The 25,265-nt window shown below is 38.1% G+C and overlaps 3 protein-coding genes across 3 annotated transcripts in view; all 3 read right to left on the reverse strand.

Moving 5' to 3' along the window:
* LOC140157257 (dystrophin-like) overlaps window positions 1-931 on the reverse strand; it is a 392,916-nt gene extending 391,985 nt beyond the window's left edge. Inside the window, 1 exon segment of the mRNA XM_072180385.1 lies at window positions 862-931. The gene's annotated coding sequence lies outside the window, so the exon portion shown is untranslated.
* LOC140156505 (dystrophin-like) lies at window positions 1-23,849 on the reverse strand. The gene is made up of 13 exons (XM_072179448.1): window positions 23,657-23,849; window positions 22,866-22,953; window positions 21,340-21,581; window positions 18,441-18,770; window positions 17,478-17,693; window positions 16,327-16,440; window positions 15,739-15,900; window positions 14,636-14,800; window positions 13,466-13,639; window positions 3,900-4,040; window positions 2,339-2,491; window positions 1,136-1,297; window positions 1-135 (listed from the first exon to the last, which is right to left on the reverse strand). Exons 1-13 carry the CDS (start codon window positions 23,741-23,743, stop codon window positions 1-3), a joined length of 2,169 nt encoding a protein of 722 aa, XP_072035549.1. The 5' UTR covers window positions 23,744-23,849.
* The window catches only part of LOC140157258 (utrophin-like), a 252,448-nt gene continuing 250,967 nt past the window's right edge, over window positions 23,785-25,265 (reverse strand). Inside the window, exon 17 of the mRNA XM_072180386.1 lies at window positions 23,785-24,009. Within this exon, the coding sequence (XP_072036487.1) occupies window positions 23,785-24,009 (225 nt within the window). The remainder of the gene's footprint in view (window positions 24,010-25,265) is intronic.

A 25,265-nucleotide genomic window follows, 5' to 3' on the forward strand; every position in this document is an offset into this window, starting at 1 on the left:
CTATTTGCTATTAGGTGAAGCGGATGTATGTATGATACTGGAAATTATTGTGAATGAAGTGTCATACTTGGTAAAGCTGATGGTTGAACCCAGTATGACACTGAGTGCACAATAATTTCCTATACCATACCAATGCTGAACATAATAACAAATTTATCATACCACTACTTATTCTAAATATTGAAATAATCTTTTAAGTTTTTAAACATTCTAATTGTTGCAAAAAAGGAAAAACATTATATGCGGATCGCCTTTACACATGTATCATGCTTAAGCAATGCACTCTCATTGACTAGATATAAAGCTTAAGTATGCACCCACTGACTAGATGTTAAGTGTCCTGTCTACTGTTAAAGCCATAATGTGTGATTTGCTTCACAGCGACGCCCTCAATTTTACTCAGATTTCTACTTTTTGCATAATTATAATGCACAGTGGTATACTAAAATACCATGTAAAAGACTAAGCCTGAAGTGCTTTAATAACAGTAAAATTTAACTTTTTGTATTAAAACCGAGTCAACCCGGTTTTATTCAGAGTTCAACGATCGAATGCTTGCTAATATGTACCGTGGATGTCAGCTTGTATGTACTCACGTCGAGTGCGATGCTCCGTGCAGTTACATGTAATACGATCGGCGAGCGTAGTACATGCGTGTAGGCGTTTGAATGAAATCGCAAATTTACTTTGTTATTCCTCATTTGTTTGGCTCGAAATTAAAAGGGGATAATGTGATCAGTGAAAACAAACATTTAAATAAGAATCTATTATTTGTGCAAATCACACATTATTGCTTTAAGATCCAATGACTCAATACTGGCTCGAAGTACATAACAGACTTGGTTACTCATACTAACTCACCTCATACTCATCAGGTACATCTCCTGCACAAATACGAGCAGTGAGTCTACTGTTAAGTGTCCTGTCTACTGTTAAGATCCAACGACTCAATACTGGCTCGAAGTACATAACAGACTTGGTTACTCATACTAACTCACCTCATACTCATCAGGTACATCTCCTGCACAAATACGAGCAGTGAGTCTACTGTTAAGTGTCCTGTCTACTGTTAAGATCCAACGACTCAATACTGGCTCGAAGTACATAACAGACTTGGTTACTCATACTAACTCACCTCATACTCATCAGGTACATCTCCTGCACAAATACGAGCAGTGAGTCTATTGTTAAGTGTCCTGTCTACTGCTGAGATCCAACTACTCAAAGTGAGCATATCTCTTTCAAGTTGCTGGAGAATCTGGACATTGTGCTCAAGTCTGGCCTGACGGGCTTTGGCCTAGAAAAAGAAACAGTAAGATTAAATAATAGTAAATACTCCTGCATCTTTGTACCCTTACATTCCATTCAAGTTGCCTGATGAGTGTTAGCTGAAAAGCTAGAGCCCTATCACATTGATAACAGTTCCAATTGGCAAGTAAACCCCCTCTACAGCCTTCTTCATTTACTGTCAATGGCACACATCAAAATATGGTCTATCACAACAACAACAAAATATGTTTACAAAGTCATTTTTCAAACCAAGTAATTTCTTCACTAACATGACAGTTTCGAACATTCTCTGAGTTCTCTTCACTCTGAAGAAGAGGTCGACCCTGACATTCAAAACTGCCAGGTTAGTGAAGAAATCTAATTGGTTTTGAAAAATAAACTTTGTCATTTTCTGCAAACCTGATGGAATCTATTTACTGAAATTTTGAGTTGCAATCTACCACTAATATCATAATTATATAATTCTATTAACATGTACAACAACATCGCAATAGCATTGTAAAGTACCAAGATTACAATTTTGTCTTGAAAGTGCCTGTGCACCAGCAGTTCTCAGGTTTAACTCTTGACCAGCAGCAATACCAGTCAGAACTCTTGGGTCCGTATGCACAAAAGAGTTAAACCGGGTCTAAAGTTAGACCTGGTCTAAGTGGAATTTATTTCCATCAGGAATGATCCTTTACTCTTATTTCCTTCCTAGAGTAGCTAGCAAAATCTTAAGATTTAAATGCAAAGGTCAAAAAATAATACAAAATAACTGAAGCAAATGTAAAGGAAAATGTCCTTTCTCCTGGGATAAAATTCACTTAGACCAGGTCTAACTTTAGACCTGGTCTAACTCTTTTGTGCATACGGACCTTGCTCTCCAGTAAAAACCCATAAGTACGAAAAAAATATCCACTTTTTGCAGCTATTTTGTGTACATTTATTTATTCATTTTCAGTATTTTACCTTATGAATGACTAATCTACATTAAGGTATCCTTCATATCTTTTCTACAAATCAGTTTCTTTTTTCATCTAATATCAATTAATTCCAATATACCTACCTGTACTGCTACTTCATCAGCTCTTTGGTTAAATAGTTTAGCTTCTCTTTCTACCGCTGTCACCATGATGCTGTTACTAATCAGACTCTGGGCGACTTCATTGATCTGCTCACGATGGTCTACAACATGCTTCTGGACTGCAGACTCCAGAGCCTGGGTAAAGATGAAAACAGTAATATGGTTAGGTCAATACAATTTTTTTACTTATACAAAATACTAGTTAATGTGTAAAAGAAGATATGGTACACATCAATTGTTCAAAGCAATAATTTTTAATGCAAGTGATGGCGCTATACCCAAAAATATTATAGATATTTCACACATTGCAAGAAGTTTGTGCTTCATAGAAATGTTGATGATCATAGCTGGTCAGAACACCCCATAAGAGCATTGAATATCAAAGCAACAAAATAATACAGAACTTCCATTTCCCAAATATATAAACCATGCAGCCAGAAATCTCTCCATTTTTGCTTGGCACAAACTGGGACAACCATCACTGATTTATTTTCTTTAGTGGCTGTCAGCCTTTTCCACAGGATCCGCCATCTTGTGGGTACTGCCGTTCTACATGTCATGCATTAGACATTAAGCCCCCGATTACGCTTAAGTCGCAGGGCGTGACGCACCTCTTCAGTCAAGCGTCAACGCTGTGATCTTAGCAACAAGGCGGTTACGTACCCACAAGATGGTGGCGTTGACATCACAATGACTACCTCTATTAAAGAGTTTGCCAAATCCATCATTACTCTAACATATATTGTATCAAACTAAGTTGAGCTGACAATGCTATGTCAGAGCAAACATTCACATGTAATGACTGTCTCATGTAATTTTTAAATTGCACCCAAAATGATCTACATAATCATATTAAACTCAAATTGTGCCATTTTGCCCAATTTTCCAAGAAGTATTTACTGAATCCTTAATTCATGTTTTAACATCTTTGAGATCTTTATGATGATAAATGTTTAAATTACAGAAGGTAACAATTGAATACCTGAGTGGAAGAAGGGTCCAACTCCATCAACACTTTTTTTTGAGATTAACAAAAAACACACTATTTGGAAAAGTTTCAAGAGACAGACTGTTTTCATCTTCAGGGGCCCTTTAGTACTTGTACATGAACATACATACATGTGAAATGATTATGTTGCAATGGCAACGGTACAGGTCTTTTAAAATATGATAAACTAATTTGTGTAAAGTGGAGTTGTGCCCTTCTTCCACTCAGATATTCAATTGGAAAATACACAACATGGACAATGGGCTTTTCCAGTTGAAATCCACACTCCCCCTGTGGAAGATTTTGGAAATATTTTCCATAGAGGGAGTATGTTTTTCAAATGTAATTGGTCAGGGTTAATCATTTTGAAACCCATACTCCCCTGTATTATGGCTTTACCTATATCTTCCACAACTGGAGTGAGTATTTCAAATGGAAGATACCCAAATGTTGATTTTATTTGAAACTCATACTCCCACTGCGGAAGACTGTAGCTAAATCTTCCACAGGGGTAGTGTGGATTTTAAATGGAATAGCCCAATGCAATATTCTTACATCAATTTCTTCTGATATTTCCTCTGCATCCAGGCTGGCAGGAGGGTTGTTCAGCTTCTGATCAAAGCCATCCATCCAGATGGTCTCCTCTCCCAGGAGATGGCGCAACATCTTCCAATTATCAGCACCATCTGATACCACCTGTAAGACGAAGACAAAATCAATTTGGAACATTTATCAAATTTGTCAGTAATTCTTGTTTACATGGGGTGGGGCATGGTGGCTCTATCCTCTCTCCACCTAGGTTTATAAATGGGTACTGGCTTATGTTGGGAAAGTAAGGCCAAATTTAAAAAAAAAAAAAGGTTTGTCTCAATGCTTCCCAACTCTGAAAAACTAATGGGAAATGCATTTTTATTTATTTTTTCAAAGTCCTATTCTACTGTATAAAGTGTTGTAATGAACAATAAAGCGATACGCTATTGTATTGAAGTGAAGTAATCTAAGAGCAGGGGTCTTAAATTGTCAAAACGGCATTTCGATCATTTTTTTTACACGTTTTCTGAAGAAAAAAAAAGAAGAATTTTTTTACTAAACTAATGCGGGTGGGAGCTTTGAGACAAACCTTTTTTTAAAATAAATTTAGCCTAAACAGATTATTTGTGTGGGAGGAGTGGCAGACCCCCCAAAAAAAAAAAAAAAAAAAAACATTATTCACAGAGGAGTCTGGCTCCAAGTTCATTATTATGTTTTGATGGATCCAAGTTGTGATAATATTGGGTCCAAAACATAATAATGATAAAATTGATGCTTTACGCCAATATTTATTGGTCTCGCTATGAGTTGTAAAATATTGACTCGACTCACGCCTCGCCCAATATTTTAAAACTCATAGCTCGACCAATAAATATGGGCTCAACCGATCCAATTTTATATCAAAAGAGAGATGTACACTCAGGCATGTTATATTATATCTCTAATTTTTTAATATTATGTAGAAAACTTGTTGGGGTATAATTTGCACTTGAATTTGTTTCAAGATTAGGGCCTATGTGGTCCTCAAGGTCAAATTAAAAAATAATGGAATATTTGGATTGCTTATGTAATTGCCTTTCCAGAGACACCAATATCAATAGATTTGGCCCATCGGTTACAGAGATATCGTCTTTTGAATATTGACGGACATGCTTGTTTTGACCAAAATTACCAAAAAAGGGTGTGTCGAAAGTGCAAAATCCGCAGGTCCAACGGGACTAAAATTTGAAATTTAAGCCTTTTCAGCCTCAAGTACACCATAAACCATTGGGTGATCTGACACGGAATGACCCCTCTACCCATACCCACTCCAACCCCTTACTCCACCCTACTACTACTACCCGCAACACTCCTACCCCCTTACCCAGGCCCGTACGCAGGATTTTTTGGAGGGGTGCTGATTTTGAAAAAGTGGACTTTTTTCCAAGGAGGGGACCGCTCCCCGCTCCCCCCTCCGCCTGTGCGGGAGCCTGTCCTTACCCCCACCCATCCCCAACTTAAGCCCTACCTTACCACACCCCTACACAACCTGTACCCCTACCCATTTTTACTGAAAATTAATATTCAGTAAAATATACACTGACCAAGTCTTTGTACATGTTCTGGAAATTGTTTGTTCTTGTACCACAACAAGCAAATAGACAAATGACAAATAAAAGTAATTCTTCCCAAAAAATAAAGTAATTGAAATTTCAGTTTCAAATTTTATTCATACTGAGTGCTACTTTAAAGGATACTGACTGAACTATGGGTTTTCCCCATTTGTTTTCCCTCTGAAAATAAGACTAGTGTTTCCATGACCTTGTTACATGCTTGAATGCTTAAAAGCTTTCCGTGTCTTGAGTTTGAACAATACTAGCAATAACGAAACTAACGAAACAATTGCTAACATTGTTATGTGTAAGGTGGAATAAACTTAGACTACAATTATTACCAATAGCGTTTTGTACTCAGCTCTTATTGTTGTTACGACTAAATCAGAGCCACAACAACTTTCATAACCTCTTCCTACAATGAAGTTTGAATAAAACTGTTTCTTGCTGTATGGATAAATCACCATCATCATGAGAGACAGGTGCATTTTCTACTTAAGCCTTCAATTCCTTTTAGGAATTACAAGCCTGTCAGTAGGCCACAGTGCAGATATCAGTACTAACTTGATTTGTTCTGCAGACACCACTTCATGCAGTGCTCAAATTTCTGACATCGATGAGACATTATCGCTGGATACTTCTTCATCCTGTGGTGCCTGTGTACTCAAATTGAACACTACAAGCCAACATGGAATTTACTTGGATATTGAGTCGCTTACAAACTGGAAACAATATCATCAATTCTACATCTCATATGCTGGAGGAAAAACTATCAGCTTCACAGGAACCGTCACTCCATGTAGCACACTGTTTCCGACAAACGAGCTTGAAATCCATTTTAAGATGGACGCTAACTTTGTGATCAGAAGAGAGTTTTTAAACTTGGAGGATCAATGCACTGACTTCAACACCAGTGCATGTAATATTACCACGGATTGCAATGGGTTACTTATTTCAGACAATGTATGGGAAGTAATATACCAACAACGGAACACAATGTATGAAACTGATTATTTTCATAATAATCTGATCAGGTGGATCGGAGCTACGAATGTAAAGGGTGACTTGCCTCTATGTCCAACTTACTGCGTATGCAGTTTGAAATACCAACAATTTGTAACACAATGTAGAGACAAAATGACTTTGACATTGTTGTTGCACCAAGACCTTGTACCCCTACTTTTTTTTTATCAACCCATCAGAGTTTTTGATGCATCGAACCGGCAACTTGAAAGCATAGATATGACATCATTTCAAGATTTGAGATATATAAATCGGCTCAGTTTGAACAAGAATCTACTGACACGTATTGAATCTGGAACGTTTGGGTGGTATCAGTTACATCTCCTAGAATTAGCAGATAACAAGCTCACTGAATTGCAATCCGATCTTTTCACTGGCCTTGTTTTTTTAATAGTGGTGGATCTCCATGGCAACCAACTTACTAGTCTTCACCCAAATCTATTCGTCAATCAGCAAGGTTCACTTCTTGCATTGGAATTAAGTCGCAATAATATCGCAAGTCTGTCGCCTGATACCTTTAGGTGTCTAGGCAGGTTACGAGTTCTCATTTTGGACAAAAATAACATCACTAGTCTTCAGCCGGGAACATTCCAGGATTTGGACAGCCTCTGGTGGCTGTATATAGATGATAATAAGCTCACCACTATCATACCGGACACATTCAGAGGACTCGACTTGTTATTCAGACTACATCTCAGTGGCAACAAACTGACAGAGATTGATCCTGATATGTTCATAGGGGCAGAGAAAGTCAAGGAACTTCTGATTTCTAGGAATGAATTCACTTCTCTTCCAGAAGACGTATTTTGGCGCACACCCGATTTGCTGCAGTTGTCTCTGGACGATAATCACTTTGAACAGATGGATCTCACACCCTTCACTAGTCTTCAACAAATGTTGATTTTCAACATATCTGGAAATCACATTAAATTTCTTCGCTACGGCTTGCAAAAATCAAGTAATAATACTCTGGATAACAATGCAACAAGCATATTTCCCAAATTGGGAGTCTTTGAAGTAAATAACAATAACATAGAAAGAATTGATGCAAATATTTTTCAAGAAATGCCATTAATTTCATCTATAGAATTAAGGGGAAATCCATTGAAAAGAGTAGATAAGAGTACCTTTAAGCCACTTGTTAGAAATGATACATATGTATTAGTTGATGAACCAGCTACATGTTGTTTTATAGAAACAGCCCAATGCAGAGCCCAAAACACCAGAGAGCCATATCTAACATGTCTGCGTCTTCTGCCTTTTACGTCTGTCAGAGCTTTCATGTGGATATTTGGATTATTTGCTTTAGTTGGAAACATGTCTGTGTTGCTATGGCGATGTGTTAAGCATGGTAGAGAAAACATCATCCAAGTCCTTTTGATTGAGAACCTTGCTGCTTCTGACTTGCTAATGGGCATATATATGTTGATCATCGCATCTGCAGACGCTTACTATCAACAGTATTTTCCGTCCGAATCTGACAACTGGAGGAATGGACCCATATGCAAGTTGGCAGGGATACTCTCTGTGTTGTCCAGTGAAGCTTCCGTATTCTTCATCACTCTCATCAGCATTGACAGATTCTTAGCCATCAAGTACCCCAGAGGAACAAAAAAACTCACCAAGAAATCAGCCATGATAACTCTCTTCTGTCTTTGGTGTCTTGCCATATTTCTCAGCATCATACCAACCAGTTTCAGTGGTACAAACCCTGACTTCTATGACGTCTCCGAGGTCTGCATTGGCTTGCCATTTGTTAGGACTCCTATATTTCTCAACAAAACCTTCACAGCTGCAAAATTTGATTTAGAAAATTACAACTCCATTTCTTCTGGAAAAGAGAGCATACTGGAGGAAGACTACATCTATCCTGTAACTGGAGATGAGCCAGGACTCTACTTCTCTATAGTTCTCTTCTTAGGCATAAATCTCTTATGTTTCCTTATCATAGCCATCAGCTATATTTGTATCTTTTTCCTCTACAAGCAAGCAACAGGAAGAGCAGGCACATCTCGGAAGGATGAAGAGATAAGTTTAGCCATCAGAATGGGAGCCATCGTTCTGACGGATTTCATGTGCTGGGTACCGATCGTGGTGATCGGAATCTTGGTCCAGTCTGCCACTGTGACAATATCCCCTGTGGTTTATGTCTATATTGTGACATTTATTCTACCGATCAATTCAGCCCTCAATCCATATATTTACACCATAGCAATTATAATAAAGGATTACAGAGCTAGGCCTAAAGCTAAGAAAGATAAGGAGTTGGGTGTGAGAAAGAAGGATACCGGTGACAGTGGACCATCAGGAAGAACACAAAGTACAACATCAACCTCATTATCCCATCAGCCAAACAGTTCATCAGAGGCACATTCAGAGCCACAACATTCAGAAGTAAATGAAGCAAGTGCACAAGTTCCTGACACAGAGCTACATCTTCACAGTGCTTGATATTGACCTAATCTTGTGATGCAAGCCAACAAGTCATAAGGTAGATCTTTGGATATGATCTTTGGATATGATTTGATTCAATGAGATTGAAATGTGAGCTTATCCTTTGCGTAAAGCTGCACAAAATTAGACTAGCACAGAAATCCTCTATTAAAGGATTATACAGCTTTATTCCGTAAGTTGCATAATTTTTCAGTCTTTACACTAGTCCAATTATATAATATCTTGTGTTTTGATGTACAACATGCTGCTGCTGCTGCTCTTTTCAACTTCAGTTGACTTCAAACTTGTCTGAAACTTTCTCAACTGGGCTAATCAGGTACCTTTTCATCTGGTGATACTTTGAGTGCCTCTCCCTGCCCCACTCCAATGTGAAGCTTAATTTCACCTTATTTGTTATCTCTCACTCCCTTTCTTGGCAGATACCAAGGATGCTACTTTGGTCCTTACAAGAGTATGTTGTCAATCCCTGTTCCGTGCCATTTCTGTGGCAGCTGCCATACTTCCACTTCCATTGGCCACTTCTTAATATCATCACTCCATATTGTTGCTGTTATATGCAGGGATGAAAATAAACTGTCTGTGTTCCTGCTGATCAGGCTGGTAACTTTCAAAAGTTAACTGTTCCAGCAGAAATATTTTCGCTATGTAGTACCCAGTTGGTACAAGATATGTGAAGAACTTCACTATTCTAGTGGTTGGACATCTGGGCATGTTGTCCCAAGCCGCAAATAGTAACCAAGTCAGCAACAGAGGACATGCTGCCAAAGTGCACATGTTTTAAATGAATATTTGTCACTCAAACCATGTAAAAGGGGTGCTCTACATTTAGGGCTCATATTGAAATTCCCTTACACCGGAAGGTGTGCGCCATCCTGCAGCTTTCCTATGCTAGCCTTCTTTTGTTAAAATCATGTGTGATTATAACACTGCAATTAGCCACTTAAATTAGGAGCGCGCTTTCCTGGGTTGTGCGATGAGCCATAGTCAGTTTGTTTTCTTCCCATTCGTCATGGACCACTTCAAAAGACAGGGTGTATCACTGATGCTTATAATCCATCTTTATAATCCGTTTTATGACCGAGCTTTCCTGAGGCGCGCGCTTAGCGAGGGGAATCCTGCCTTCTTTCTGTGCGAAAGCGTGGTAGGGTATTTCAATATGAGACCTTATGGGTCTTCAAAGATAGATTTTCATGAAAAAGGGGTGTTTTTGTAAGTTAGTTGAATGTGTAACCCTATTTTATGGAGTCAGGATTTGGTTTAAACTTGTTTAGGGGGTCAAATTCGGTGTGAAATCCTTGTTTTAGGAGCTAGTTTTGGTGAAAAGATCAAAACCTGTTTATGTGGTATTTTGAAAACACTTGGTCATAAACTGTATACATGTCCACTATTATGATTAAAGGAGGATTTCGTGATCCTAGCATCCTCTTTTTATGACATTTTTCAGTAGATATCCACGAAAAAAGCTTATTTCCAAAATTTCAGTTGATTCCGATTTTGCGTTTGCGAGTTATGCATGATTATGTGTATTACACTGCTCCATAGACAATGTGTTGTAATTTCGTTCTGGTGCACCAGAACGAAATTTATTTTGCTAAACGAATTAATCTGCAAGAAATATTTGGTACATAAACATTATGTAGCCAGAGGTATCCAGTGGTGTAAAAATCTCAACTTTTTTGGGAAAAGTGGGGGATGAGGCTGTGGATCACGAAATGCCCCTTTAAGTGGCCCACGGATATTTTATCTACAACAGGTACTTTAGAAAGTGGTAATTTCCATACAATTTATTGTTCATGCTACAACCAATATCAAAAAAATTCACTTGTTTGTAATTTGATCAAATTGTGTTTTTACACAGATTTGCACACTCTATTGTCATGTATACATAGAGGGTTCATTTTCTACAAAACTGGCATGTTTTAGCTTGTCCTTTTATAGGTTTCCTCCAGTATGCTTTTTCTTGTTATTTTTGCCTATTTGGTAGAAATGAATTCTCACCCCTTCCAATTTGCAGGTATGTGAGTAACCACACACAAGAGGAAAATGCTTTAGTCCGTATACTTTCCTCGAGTCGGTAAAGTAAAATCAAAGTTCGAGATTTTCTCAAAAACCGTAAATTTTTGCAGGAATCTGTTATGCTAGTTGGATTCCTTGCATCATTTCCTTTCTAAAAATGTATCCTTTCATATACTTGTCATTATTACATTTAGAGATACAGTAAAAAAGAATATCTAAATTACTGACTCAAGGAAGGTATACATACTATAACAACCTTTCAAAAGCCCCTATACTTTTGCAGAGACCAAGTGCACAAAAAAAAAATCAAAACAAAAACGAGGAAATTAGCTGAAAAGAGGAACTATCACATGCCCAAATCTGCCTATTATTACATTATATGCTATCATCCGAGTAACATTATGTTTCAATTGATTTTCTATGTATATATAATGTTTTCATGTGTTGCCATTGTAATTTTGTATCATAGTGTAATGAGGTGGATAATGGCACTTAATAAGTTTTTATTATTATTATTATATACTCAGTTTTGAATTGATATTGTGTTGGTTTTAATTTTGTATAAAGCTACCTAACTCATATGTTAAATAGCTGTACATGGCCAATTGGTTCTGTAGACACTCTGTACAATTTAAAGCCATATGTCCAATCTTATAATATGAAATTTTTGTTGTTTTTTCAAACCTGATTTTTTGACATATTTGAAATGTTAACACATGTCCTAACATACACCTAAAAGAAATCAGCCAAACTTGTTGTGTTTATCAGGTCAACAGAGCAATTTTGACAGAATGTCATATTCATAACTAGAACTACATGTTAAAAGGCCAAAATTAGCCAGTGGGGTTTCTTTTACTTTTCCTTGTTATCTTGGCTTAAAATGGACACAAACATTTCCTGACCATTATTACTTATATAATTTCAGCATTTTGGGTAAAGAATAACAAATTTGATGGAAATCGTACATTATGGCTTGAGGGCATCTATAGACAAATCTGACGAGCCATATTCCAACCTCACTGGCGGCCATAGCTGGGGGCTATGATCCATTTTACACGACGCTAGTATCATAGGCGTGCAGCGTTTACCATCCCCGTGGCACGGCGCAAGTGCTACGCGCTACGATGCGCTCCAGATAGTGGGCGTCTTGAATCACAATCCAAATGAACTAAGCTAGTTTGGCGCCGATGGCCCCAAGCTATGGCGGACTTAATCCCGACCATCACTTGGCTCGTCGGATTTGTCTATATATTCATTTGCACCTTAACATCACTCTCACTCATTGAATGTCTAGATACCTGTAAGTTACACTGTCCTTCATCTTGATTTATAAGTTCATTTACACAGTTGTATAAAAGATCTCTTATAAAATTGTTCTAGTGTATGTCTATGTAAAACGGGAACATACATGGGGTAAAATGAAGTATATCAAGGCATTGGTGCCACACTGCCTCATCTCCAGTGAAAATATATGTTCATTTTTAATCCCACTAAAGCCACAGACCAGTGACACATAGAGTTATCTCCATTTACAGGCCTAAGATGCTAATGCAACACAGATTCAAGTGAGAAATGGGGCCAAATTGGCCAAAATGGAGTTGAGGCAGTGTTACACTGAGCCTTTGCATTATATTTTGAGGAAATGATCATGAGGGTATATGTAATAAAGTTTCAAATGTATAAAAGAATAATTTGCCAATAACAATTCCAATTCCTTCAGTGTTGTCTCCAATGCATATCACACATACATCCCACACTACACACCCCACACCCACAACCAGACATATAAACATACCACTCTACAAATTGTATATCAACCAGGAATGTGCGTCTGTGGTTGATAAAAACCAAGGCTGATCTTGCACCACGGATTCATGGCTATCTTGGTTAGTAACACACATTCCAATGGGTACCAATTGGGTACCATAAGAGAACACAGACCTCTCCTCCACCAGGTTTCATCACCATTTGCCTTATGGATCATCAGATACCTCATCCACAAGGTTTGTAACACCAGACGGACACACAGACAGGCAGACTGACAAAAAAGTGACAGAAAAGTATCTTCTTTGACCCCTTGACTCACTTTGGCATCCATTGACTCACCATGACACCCTTTAACCCACCTTGACATCCCTTGACCCACCCTGACACTTTTCCAGAACATAGACAACATATAAGTGCAATATAGTGTATGTTCAGCCTTCAACTTCCACCTATAATATTTTGCAGTAAACCTTTGACGAGAGCATATTTTAAGTGTACATCGCGTATTTACTGCGTTGAAATGCACTTGTCTCTGATTGGCTGCTGAATTGATCTGCTGTTGCCAAGTAGAAATTTATGAATGAACTTTGCGCCATACGTGTTCTTAGCTCTGACTTAATTTGCAACATCACAGTATTACGCGCTTGTCAAAGGTTTACTGCAAAATATAGTAGTATAATACTTTGCACAAAGCCATTTCCCATATTATATTATATCATCTCATTCTCTAACACCTACCTTATGTGTAGCATTGAGTTTATCTTGTAAATCTGTCCATTTTGTCTGTAGATCACCTGTCTCCTTCTTAATAGCCTCTATCCCAGCAGGTGTGGCCTTACTTTCAATATCTTTGCCTGTTTCTAGCACACTGGTAACTTTGGGTTCCTTCTCTTTTAATTCCTCTACAGCTTTCTGTAAAAAAGAAAAGTGGATTATTGATTAAACATTTTCAATCACTAGCAAGATCCTTTTTGCAAATGTAACTTGTGGCACAAGTCTTATTTGTAATATTTCTCTGTAATTTGGCCCATGGCCACGATTGTGAAATAAATATATATGAAATGAAGTCTAGAATCTTCAGGACACTCATTAGAAATATGTTCTTTCCTGACTTGAAGTACATGCATAACCTCATGAATATATGCGATGTGTTTAATCCAATCACAGATATATTATAAATTCTAAATACACGGACACAAATGCAGGTTATTGAAAAAATATAATGACCACTTCTCATGATGTAGTACGTAAATACACTTTACAATGACCATGTTACAAAATACGTTCAAACATTTTAAGCAGGTGCTGGTCGCTGTATTGGTTGCTAGCAGTATTTTATTAATCGGCTATTCAATTTTTTTACAGGGAAAATGGAAGAGCACAGTTAAAATTGTATTTTAATTGGCATCATTTATTTTTCTGTTATTGTGAAATATTTAAACATCATGCTTTGGAGCTATTCCTTCGTTCCAAAGCACAATGTTTAGATATTTCACAATACCTCAAAACAACTGATTGCATAGTCTTTCACCCTAACCCAACCGACATTTTGTTTCTATCAGAAGGAAAAGAAGAAGAAACAAAAAAGGAGAGAAGATGAACAAAGAAGTCGCATTACCCCCAGGATTCGAACCTTGGACCCCTCGTATGCCACGCAGAAGATCATTGACCTGTAGCCACAGGGGTTTCGCTGGCCCGGCCTGAGATTCCCTGGGTATATATGACTCAGGCTGATTGCGTCATCGCATCACATGGAATGATTGCATGTGCAGTGGTTTTGATAGAGCTTTAGTCAATTTCAGTCAGGTAAGGGTTAACCGCCAAACATAAGAGTATGGTGGTGCAATGCTATGGGTCAGATTTATCGTGTTATGACAACTTGCCATTCAAAAATGACCTGCTACTGACCTTGAGTTGCTTGTTTCTACTGTGTATATCGGCAGCATCTTGTATTGTAGTTTCTTTGGCTAAGTATTCATTGTCCATACTATCCATCCAATCACCAAGCTCCTTTACATCATCTTTAAGCTTCTTCACTTGTTCATGGCCACTCTCAAGGTTAGCTCTTTGTTCCTAAAGAGACAGAAGATAAGAATAAATATAAAATGTACATATTGAAGCAGACCATCTGCAGCTGTTGTTGGCTCTCTCAATGACCTATCATAGGAGTAACATTCCAAAAATTTCTGATATTCCAAGCAGCAGACCTGAAACAGGGTCTTTATAAAAAAAAAGAGAAAAAAAGCTGAAAATGCTCAAAAATGCTGAAAAATAGCGTAAATTGGGGGGAAATGGCTCAAATTGGGCTGAAAATAAAAGAAAACACTTCATAAATTTCAGGAATAAAAAAGAGGAAATCAGCTGAAAAGAGGAAAAGTTTCAGGTCTGAAGCAGTTTTTGCCTACTAATCTGCAGGCATCATCTCAATGCAGAGGGCATGTTCCTCCATATAACCTGTTCTTTTTTTTTCACCTTGGGGAGTCAGTCCGCATTTCATTGGGTACAGTTCAAAGCGCTGGTGTACACATGCACACGTTGAAGATGTTTTGCCAAGATTAAAAACTGTATAGAGTCTGTCAAGTCAGAAGTACAAAGTAAATAGACCTCGTAAACTGGAGGTATGAGAATAATTATTTCAGTGCAATGTGTGTGCAAATGGTTCTTTGGCGCACCAATTGCTGCAAGATTTGTACTTGCCAAGCACACCATGCTCTTTTTGCATCACATTTTTTAACACGCAGTGCGTGTGGCGCAAAGCATCGACCCCTCCCCACCCCCACCACAGATTTACTTTGTACTTCTGAGTTAACAGACTATAGCCTGCATTGCTTGGCAGTGAAAAATTTATCAATACTTGTGGGAAAGAAAATTTAAAATACAATTATCTTCCAGCAAATAAATAAAATTGAGCACATCTGCATGATGTTTCCCCCCATTACTAAATTTTACCCTTGACAAAATGGATTTGATTTTGCTGTCTGCATGTACACCAGAAAGTAACAACTGCTTACCAAGGCTAGATTTGTGACTTGCTCCCATTTTGTGCTCAGCTCCTTTAATTCATTGGTCACTCTGGCTGCAAACGTTGGTTCCCCTTGTTTGATCAGACGTTGTCCAGTCTCCTGGATATTCTTCAGATTTTGTTGCAAAGTGGCTACATCATCTTTCAAAGCCTAAAAAGGAAGATGTTAAATGTGCAGAATGTTAGTTCATACAATTTGAATGAGATTTAAAAACAGAAAATGATACATTAAGACTTTTAAAATTATTATTATCTATTTTTTCTCACTCAGGCAACAAACAAAACAGCCTGTTCTACAGGCCTGACCGACAGACCCTACTTAGAGGTCTGTGTGTCCGTAAAATGTTGACCCATCATGGAACTATACACAAGAACTTAAACAACTTTATGGTAAATCTCATAAGCCTTTGCGAGTACATCTGAAATGTTGTCATTCGATGTCACGCATACTTGCAATGCGCCGCAACAATGTTCGCTAAACGATGGGCGCATCGTGGCATCAAATGATGACATCTCAGGTGTACTCACAAAGGCTTCTGGGATTAACTAAAAAGGTTAATTACAAACTAAGACTTACTTTGCTCTGGTCCAACTGTGCAGTCAACACCCCAAGATCACCAATGGCAACTTCTTCTGCATGGAGGAAAGTGTCAACTTCCTCCATCCAACTCTTCAAGCCAGCAACCTCATCCTGTATAAAAGACAAAGGTGATAAGTCAACATACATGTTATGGACTGTGTCACAATATCAATAACCTAAGCCTATCACGCCATGTGTGCGTTCCAATCAAATTGCTCTTTAGACTATACACGCACACACACGCAGAGGGAGGATTACGCACTACAATGACTTCCGCGTGTGCGCATCCTATGCGACAGAAAGTTTTGTGATGAAATTGGTCGGTTGTGGTAAAACTGTTTTAGCCTGTTCGATTATTGAAGGGAAAACGTTTTATTTTTTATTTATTATAATATTCTTTACAAATTGCAGATTATAAAATCTTGTTATTTTGAAGGGTGAGGATGGATCGAGTTTAGTGATGGTTATGAATTAGGTTATTAGTAACTTTACATCAGGTGTATGTCGATTGTCGAGCATTGTGAAAAATCTTGGAATTAGGATATTCCTCGGTTTCAAAGGCATAGATTTGTCACAATGCCCTCCAAACAACTAATACACACTTACTAACCTCTAATTAGAAAACTATCTTGATATTTTGAGTCATCAAGCAGTGGTTTCAAATTAGCAAACAAGGAATTAGTCAATATTCCCCAATATTCTAAACTCTTGATGACTACACTAGAGTATCTGTGTTGCTCTGCCCTATACACAAATGCACTGTAGCTAATGGACATATGCCTTTGTGCCACTGAGCCTTGGATATCTATTCAATGAATAGTATTCATATGGCAAAGGAAGATACATCTTTGTGCTGTTGAGTACTAGGCTATATAGATGCAATCATTCATATGGCGGCTAATGGAGATATGTCTTTGTGCCGCTGAGTATTGGGCTATGTAGATGAAATAGATACGTCTTTGTGCCGCTAAGTACTGCGCTATGTAGCAATGGGCTACATTGACGCAATCTCTTGAAATATTTCCACTACACAGAATTGATAGCAACTACGATTCACTACTGAATCACAATGGTAAGCGCAATGATACGATTTTTGTCCAATAATCTATTTCATTTTTCAATACTTATTTTCCATGTTAGTAACCTACCTGCCATGGACCCAGTTCAGCAATAGCCTTCTCTGCTTGTGCTTTCCTCTCCTCACAGAGGACTGTCACATCATTCCAGCTCTTGCTAAGATGCTTCAGATCTTGCTCAAGTTTCTCGGCTTGCTCTGGTATGGTAGCGTTGCTTGCAAGTTCTTTGCCGGTCTTGTTGACATAGTCGTAGTTAGGCGTCTGATCCTTGATGGTCTTTTGAAGATCCTGAAATGGTAATTATCAATATCAAATTAAATCTCAAAATGCTGCATACAAACGAATTATAATTATGCTGACATATCACCCACCACATCCTAGATATTAATGTTCTTGCCTAGACATTATTTTTTGGTGATTTATTATCCCATGAAGAAATCTAGCCTACATCAATTTGTAAAGCGACTTTTACCTTGGCTACAAGTATCACTGTTTTTGGTGGATATCAGAATCAGTTCACTTCATATGGTGCAACCAATCATACCATGTCTGTACTTACGATTTGGACAGTCAGAGGTTAGTACCCTGCTCTTCAAACCTGAGCTACTTGTACAGGTATAACTTTCTGTACACGGGACCTACAGTTTTGATTTTTGTTTTTATATGTCAAGTATATCTAGGCATTAACAGCCGAAATCTAGGAGATAATACTGCTGACACTTCGACACACAGGTGACCTGGTGATGGGGGTCGCCATAGATAGCTAGTCTGGACACATTTACAGGACAGGCAAGTGTAGCCAACAAAGGCTTATTATGCTTATCGGAATCGACTGTGATCATGGGTCATCTGCCCTGTCTTTAAGTGAGCCACAGGGAGAGTGTATTTTCTTTTTTCTTTTTTTTGGGGGGGGGGGGGTCCTGCAGGGGATTGAACCCAAAGGCAAAGACCTTAACTAGTGTGCCATGCTGCTCCTTGCCCAATCTTAATACGATCGAAATAGTGGAAATCTGAATTCAATCTATAATATTTTACCTTAAATTCTTGCAGCTGTTCCTCCAGATCATCCAGCTCAGTGACAAAGAACTCTTCCGATTTCAGCACCTCTTCCACCTTCTCCAGCCATTCTGTTAATGCCTTCATGGCATCCAAGTATTGTTTTGGAGGAGCATTCTCTAGGGCTTTGTTCAGCATCTTCTCTCTTTCAGTAAGATTTTCATGGATATTATCCCATGATTCATGGATGGCTTTGAGGTCTTTCTGAGCAGTACGAGATATGGTGGCATCATCACCTTGGACTTCCCTGGCGAGTGGGGCAAGTCGTTCCAGTCGGCTACTGTGTGGATTCAGTTCTGTCTGCTTTGCCTGTGTGAGTAGATTGAAATAAGAAAACAATGTAAGTGGTATGCAAAGTTGCCAATTTGTCCTTATATTGAATGCTGCATTCGACACAATGGCGTAGTGTCATGGGGGGGGGGGCACAGGCCACATGCACCCTAATCGATTGGCAAAATTTAGAAAATCTGCTTGCCACTCCAGAAAGGATAAGTTATGTCTATGGCCAGCCCCGGTAGACCAAAGAAGTGTACTATCAGCATTTATTTTATCGGCTCAAAATTGAATGATAATTTTCATCTTTGAGCTTGAGCGTTATAACTTTTTGCGAATGTAGGGTTTATATACACACAAAACACAAACAAGTGCTCACTTTATATCAAAGTTTGCTGGATGCATGGGTGAAATAATCCAGAGATCCACTAATTTGCCCTCCATGAGCAACATACAACCATGGTGGAGTTGGTCCTCTTTGGATCTAATCTCTTTGCCTTCCATGAGCAACACACAAACATGGTGGAGTCCATACCGCTCATTCTACAAAATCCGGTGCCAATAGCCTTTTTTCCATTCTTTGGTCCACAAAAACTTTGTTGAGCATTTAGGGCATCAAATATGTTGTTTTTCTGGTAGAACTCAACGAGATCTACACGGACATATATAGTTTTCCATACTTTAAATGCTTTCTTCAGCCTGATTAACCCTTGCAAAGGCTCAAAAATCGCTAAAAATGCGTTTCCACAGCTCAAGTGTCACATCTAACCCTGAATATTTTCTTTGAATAAATGCGATTTCTTTACATATTTGTTGTTTTTAATTAGATAACGCACCATCATATTGTTTATCAACATTATTTTTTAGTGATTAAAATGTCTTTGTGTAATTCTAAAATAAATTGCACTTTCCACCAAAACGCTGTGAGCTACGTTACCCCTTTTTAACACACGTTATTGGAAAGAAGTAAAACAGAGGTATCAATGTAATTTGCTGTTTTGGAAAGGAAACACTCATAGGTTTTTAAAAATCACAGTAAAAATCGTGATGCTGTAGCATTTTTGGCATAGAAATGTTGTAAACATTGAAATTTCGACCGACCATGTTAAGATTGGTGAGCTACGTTACCAGGATTCTATAGTATGCACTTGTATTACATGTACTTCCTAATAATATGTGAAAGCTACCAGTAGTCGAACCCCATTTATATTAGAATTAACCGACATAACATTCTAGCGTTCGCAAATCACATTAAAAACTTTAAAAACCAGTGAACTACGTTACTGTGAGCTACGTTACACACTCATTTAAGCATCTTCAAAACTTCTATGAAATGGTGAAATCTGTTTTACATTTCACTCAAGTGATCTTTAATTTGCTTTTTATGACCTTGGATTGAGTAAAACCAGCCCATTTTATAGTCAGTAACGTAGCTCACATTACATTGAGTTTTAGTGTTAAAAAACATCATGACTTCCTGAAAGAAAAATATGCAAGTGGTGTTGGCAATTTTTTACATCTGAAAGTAGTGATACATTTACTCTTAAAAAACACAAAAAGCAGGTCTTTTTGAACAACTTTTATTTTTTTCTATTTTTTTAGTGGATTGGCACCGGATTTTGTAGAATGAGCGATACTCTTTAGGTCAAATCTCTTTGATAAATTCTGATTTAATATGGTCAATCATTCAACTAGGGATTCAATCATGTTTCACAGTTGTTTAACAACGCGTCGTCTGCGTAGTTTACTTACGCAAGGTTTAGCTGCCCGCACAAAGTAAACCACAAGTTGTTAAATGGCAATGAATAACAGTGATGCATGATTGAATCCCTTTCAATAACAAAAACGAGCTAAAGACCGTGTAATTCAAAGGATTATTTCATAAGGAATGTCAGTTAATCATTGCCACTCAGCCTTACAAAAAGATCAGTGATTTCAGCAAAAAAAACTACAGAATAAGCAGCAATGTTTAGCCGCTACCTCCAAAAAATACGGAATTCAACTTGTATGTGTATGTGCCACCGAAGTCAATTAATATGGATGGTATGCGAACACAGGTTCCAGGCGTGGCAAATTTACACACTCACGCATATCGCGTATTCACTACTGTACAAGTGTGGATTCATCACATATTAACAACGGTTGACTCCTATACAAAGGAGTGAGTGTTTAAACGGTGATGAATAACATCACCATTTAACAACTCGTTGTTTACTTTATTGAGGAGAACGTGGCCGAGCGGTTAAGGCATTGGACTGTGAATCCATGGGTCCCGTGTTCAAAATCTGAGCCAGCCCGCTTGAGCTCCGCTGGCTCTTTGTGTCCTTGAGCAAGGCACTCTACATGTATTTTCTCACAATAATGCAGTGTGCACGTTAAAGAACGTCACAGGCTAATCGAAAAGAGCAGGGGATCATCCTGGTACTGTTGACTGTACTTCAAAAATACACTTATCTACTCTAGGTTCCAGAGGAAAAAATAAGTACAGCTTAATTGTCTGTACGCAGTGCGATAATACTCATACATATGAGGTAGGCACTAATAAGGAAGAAGAAGAGTTGTTGAATCCTCTTTATAAACATATCAATAAAAAATAACCAAATACCTTGCACTGATCAAGTTGCTCTGTAATTCCTTGAATATCTTCACTAACTGGCTCTTGCTCGGCTAACCACTTCTCAACACCACCAACAACATCCTGAAGTCGCTTCAACTCATCTGCAAATTCCTTACGTAATGTGGCATGATTCAGGGTACGTTTACGCTCGTCCAGGAGTACGCGTACATCCTCCCAGCGTTCTTTTAGATTGCTCAGTGTTGATTGGATAGGTTCTGATGAATCCCCATCTGTACAATGAAATGAATGAAGCAGTTTGTGTTACCCAAGAGATAATATAATCAGAGCCAGAAATAAAAAAATAATAATACAATATAATATTCCTATTTGCTGCCCCCTGCACATGTACACCCTCGCCAAGGTACCGGGCTGGTTCACACAGAGTACCTATACAGTACCAATGCTGCTACAGCACAGGATCATCAGCAACGGTACTGCACTGGTACTACACTGGTACTCCTCTGGTACTGCACAGTACCATCCAAGTACCTTGGTGACGGTGTACTTGTGCAGATGGCCCCAATAGGAATATGGTAGTGCAGTTTGTGTCTTGATGTTCCCTGTCAATGAAACTCAGAAATGATTTGTTGTGATGATTAAAATGTCTGAATGCAGCGGCAAAACAGCTCGCCCTATGGTTAATTTTACACCTTTAGTTTAAATATACAAACCATCTCAACAGTTAGGTCTCAGTAATAGGAAACTTTCTTTCCTGAAGGCATCATCCCAACAATGCCTAAAAGAGTTGATGTTTCTCTTGTAAAAGTACCATCATATTTCACCATTTTCTGTAATACCTTTTCTCAGATGAAGGCATCAGATGAATCAACCTTCCTTTTAGGTGCTACTAACCAAGCACAGGCTGTGGGAAGTTGATAGTCAGATGCAAACCAGTCATTTCAATTCAGTCTCTGATTATACACACACATGTGATATGATCAAGCAAAATATATCAGTCCTCTATTTCTAAGTTTTTTGTTTTTAATGTCACCAAACAATTTTTTTTTTCATTTTATTGTTTTCAACACATGTAAATAACCCTTGTTGATAACATTGCGAAACACATTTTTGCTTCTAATATCAAAGCCACCAGTGCAGTTTATCTCCAAGTTTTGGTTTCAATGTGAGTTTTGGTCTCCATGTGAGGTATAAAATACAATAATTATGAACAAATCTGACCACCCACCTATAAATGGCTTACAGTTTTTTACAGGGATGCAAGTGGGTAATTGCGGAATTTCCTGACAATTGAACTGGCCCTTGCTGAGCTCTTGTGGGTGGCATCAACTATTTTGGGAGCTTACCCAGGGAATAGGCTATCACCCCCATTAAAAATGTCTTTGCTCTTTTTATGACAAATTATCAACATCCAATTCGGAATATGTAAAAAATGTAATGTTTTTTGTTTTCTTTTTTACATTTCCGAATTTTTTCTATAATAATGGCCAAATTTCAGGAACTCTGGAAATTTCTGGAAAACTTGCATCCCTGATTTTAAATTCAAAACGTCTCACCTGTTTGGGTACTGTTAATGAGCTTGTCACCCAGCTCTGACACATTCTTCACCCTGGTCTGTCTTTCCTGGAGATCTCTTTCTAGAGTCTGTAAATATAAAAGACAACAAACAAAGTTCATATTATAATTTCTTGTACTAGGTAAAGTTTGTTTGGCTTATCGTTGGCGAAAAATATTTGATTTTTGTTACTGCGCACGTCAAGAGTCCAAACTGTGTGCACACCATTCTATATTAATTCACGATGTTATAAGCCTTAATGTAAATATATACCCTTAACATTATGAAACTGAAATTGCCACCGACACACTCACCACTCTACAGGTCTTTCAAGAAAATTGTACTCATCACATGCATGTAGCATATACAGCAGAAGACACAGTCTTCTTGATAATGTTATCCAGAAGCACGATTCCACAGTTCTCAAGCTGTGCTATGTGTGCATGTGTGTTACTGTCTGCAAAGCTGCACACATACTGCATGTTCCATGATGGACACAAATTAGATGAAATACCAGTATACTTTGATCAGCTCGTAATCGGCGGGCCTTGTAACATCGTGGATTAATATCAAAATATTTTATTTTAATAATTTTCTTGTGACATCTCGCCAGAAGCATCACAAATTATTAATTCAAGTCTTTTGTCTCTTTGTCTACTTTGTTTAACACACAAAATAAAGACCAGACAGGTCAACTAATGGCACTCTTAATGTGGGTCTACTTTTCGGCGTAGTGGTAAAAGCCTAACATTTCCCGCCTATTACGAGCTGATCAAACTATAGTTTACTTACACTGTAAGTTTTCATCTGTTCCTCCAGGTTAGGATCATCAGGGGACGGATCTTGTGTTGACAATAACTTCTTCTCTGTATCTTCCATCCATGCCACCAGACTTCCCAGCTCACCATCGAACTGCTTCTTCAATGGACTATCCTCATGAGGGCGCTTCTGTGCAGCAGACTCGGTGGGTGCCGACTCGGTGGGCGCCGACTCGTGGGTGACATATGGACGGTTTTGTGGATTGTTTTAGCGATGACTGTCTCTGTGACCTTGTGGCCACCTTGTTCAAAGGTAGTTGTTGTTGTGTTGGTTTTGATGGATTCAGTGACAGGAACGGCGCTGATGTTGATTCCTGCATCAGCAATCTGAAATCAAGGAAAAGTGTGATGCAATTAAAATAGGATTCATGTAATTTTATAAAAGATTTCTTTTGAACAAAGTTGAAACTTTGAAAGTACTCACTATTGATAGTTTGGCCTATCATGGTTGGCAGGCATCATCAGAATGATGGTTGTAGATCCCTACTTCCAGTTAGACGTATCCCAACTGAAGAGGACATAATTATTATCATCCGGGGAGAAATTATACACATGACTTAGTGGGCTCCCTCTCTGTTCGCGACATTGGGTCAACAACCATCATTCTGATGATGCCTACCTCAAAGGAAATCTGTTATAATGTTTACCAAACAAACCCCGCCCCCCACTCAACACAAAAGTTGGCAACCATGAGAGTTACCAAATCTTTCAAAGACCCCCTTTGCAATGATTTTTCTTCAAATTTTCCCCCTTTTTTCCTACAAAATCGAGGACAAAATTTGGCCAAAAACAACCCCTTTTTTGTGGTTTTCAATGACTAGAATTTCCAACACCCATTTTAAATGACTAGAATTTCAAACACCCTTTTTCAATGACAATAAATATTGCCAAAACATTACTAGATTTTCTCAAGTACCCCTTTTATCCAAATTTCGCGGACAGTGCAAATTAAATATCCCCTATTTTGCTGATTTCACAGTCAAATTTTGTGGACAGTCCAACTTAAATACCCCCTATTTTGCCAATTTCGCGGTCCTTGCTACTGGTAAAAAAAAATTACCCCTTTTCCTTAACTCTCATGGTTGCCAATTTTGGGTTGAGTTGGGGGCCGGGAAACAAACCTGATCAATGTATAAGGGATTCATGTTACTCAAATCTGTGTTGCTGTGGAACATAAATCTTTGAAATAAATACAAAGTCCTGTAAAACCTGTAATTTTCTTCTTCCTTGTAATAAGACTTACTTGTTAAGTATTTAGCAAGTAGCATATCTATCTAAACAGATATTCCATTATTGTAAACAAGAGGAGCTACCAACTGGATGATTTGGGGTTGGTAGGCCTATGTGGGTTCAGTATAGGCAATAGAAACAAATTAGTTCAATCTTTCGATAGACCATCGATGCTTGGTCGATCCTTATTATTTATAAAATCAATTAATTGGCCATTATTAATTACCCCCAAATGAAATAAGGCACATTTTACTCAAAAGTTTTTGCTGGCATATCCGTCAGGAGTATCTCCATTTATTTGTAAACCAGACTTGGATTTAACATCCAATAAAATACGGACCCAAAGGGTACCG

This window comes from Amphiura filiformis, chromosome 7 (assembly GCF_039555335.1).
Source record: "Amphiura filiformis chromosome 7, Afil_fr2py, whole genome shotgun sequence".
In the NCBI taxonomy this organism is placed as follows: domain Eukaryota; kingdom Metazoa; phylum Echinodermata; class Ophiuroidea; order Amphilepidida; family Amphiuridae; genus Amphiura; species Amphiura filiformis.

Excerpts from the sequence above, each read along its gene's own strand:
- LOC140156505 (XM_072179448.1), bottom strand. The coding sequence starts at position 23,743 with ATGGAAGATACAGAGAAGAAGTTATTGTCAACACAAGATCCGTCCCCT. Across the intron at positions 4,041-13,465 it reads AACTCAATGCTACACATAAG|GTGGTATCAGATGGTGCTGA; the intron begins GTAGGTGTTAGA and ends TTCGTCTTACAG. Across the intron at positions 136-1,135 it reads ATGTACCTGATGAGTATGAG|CATTGGTATGGTATAGGAAA; the intron begins GTGAGTTAGTAT and ends TATTATGTTCAG.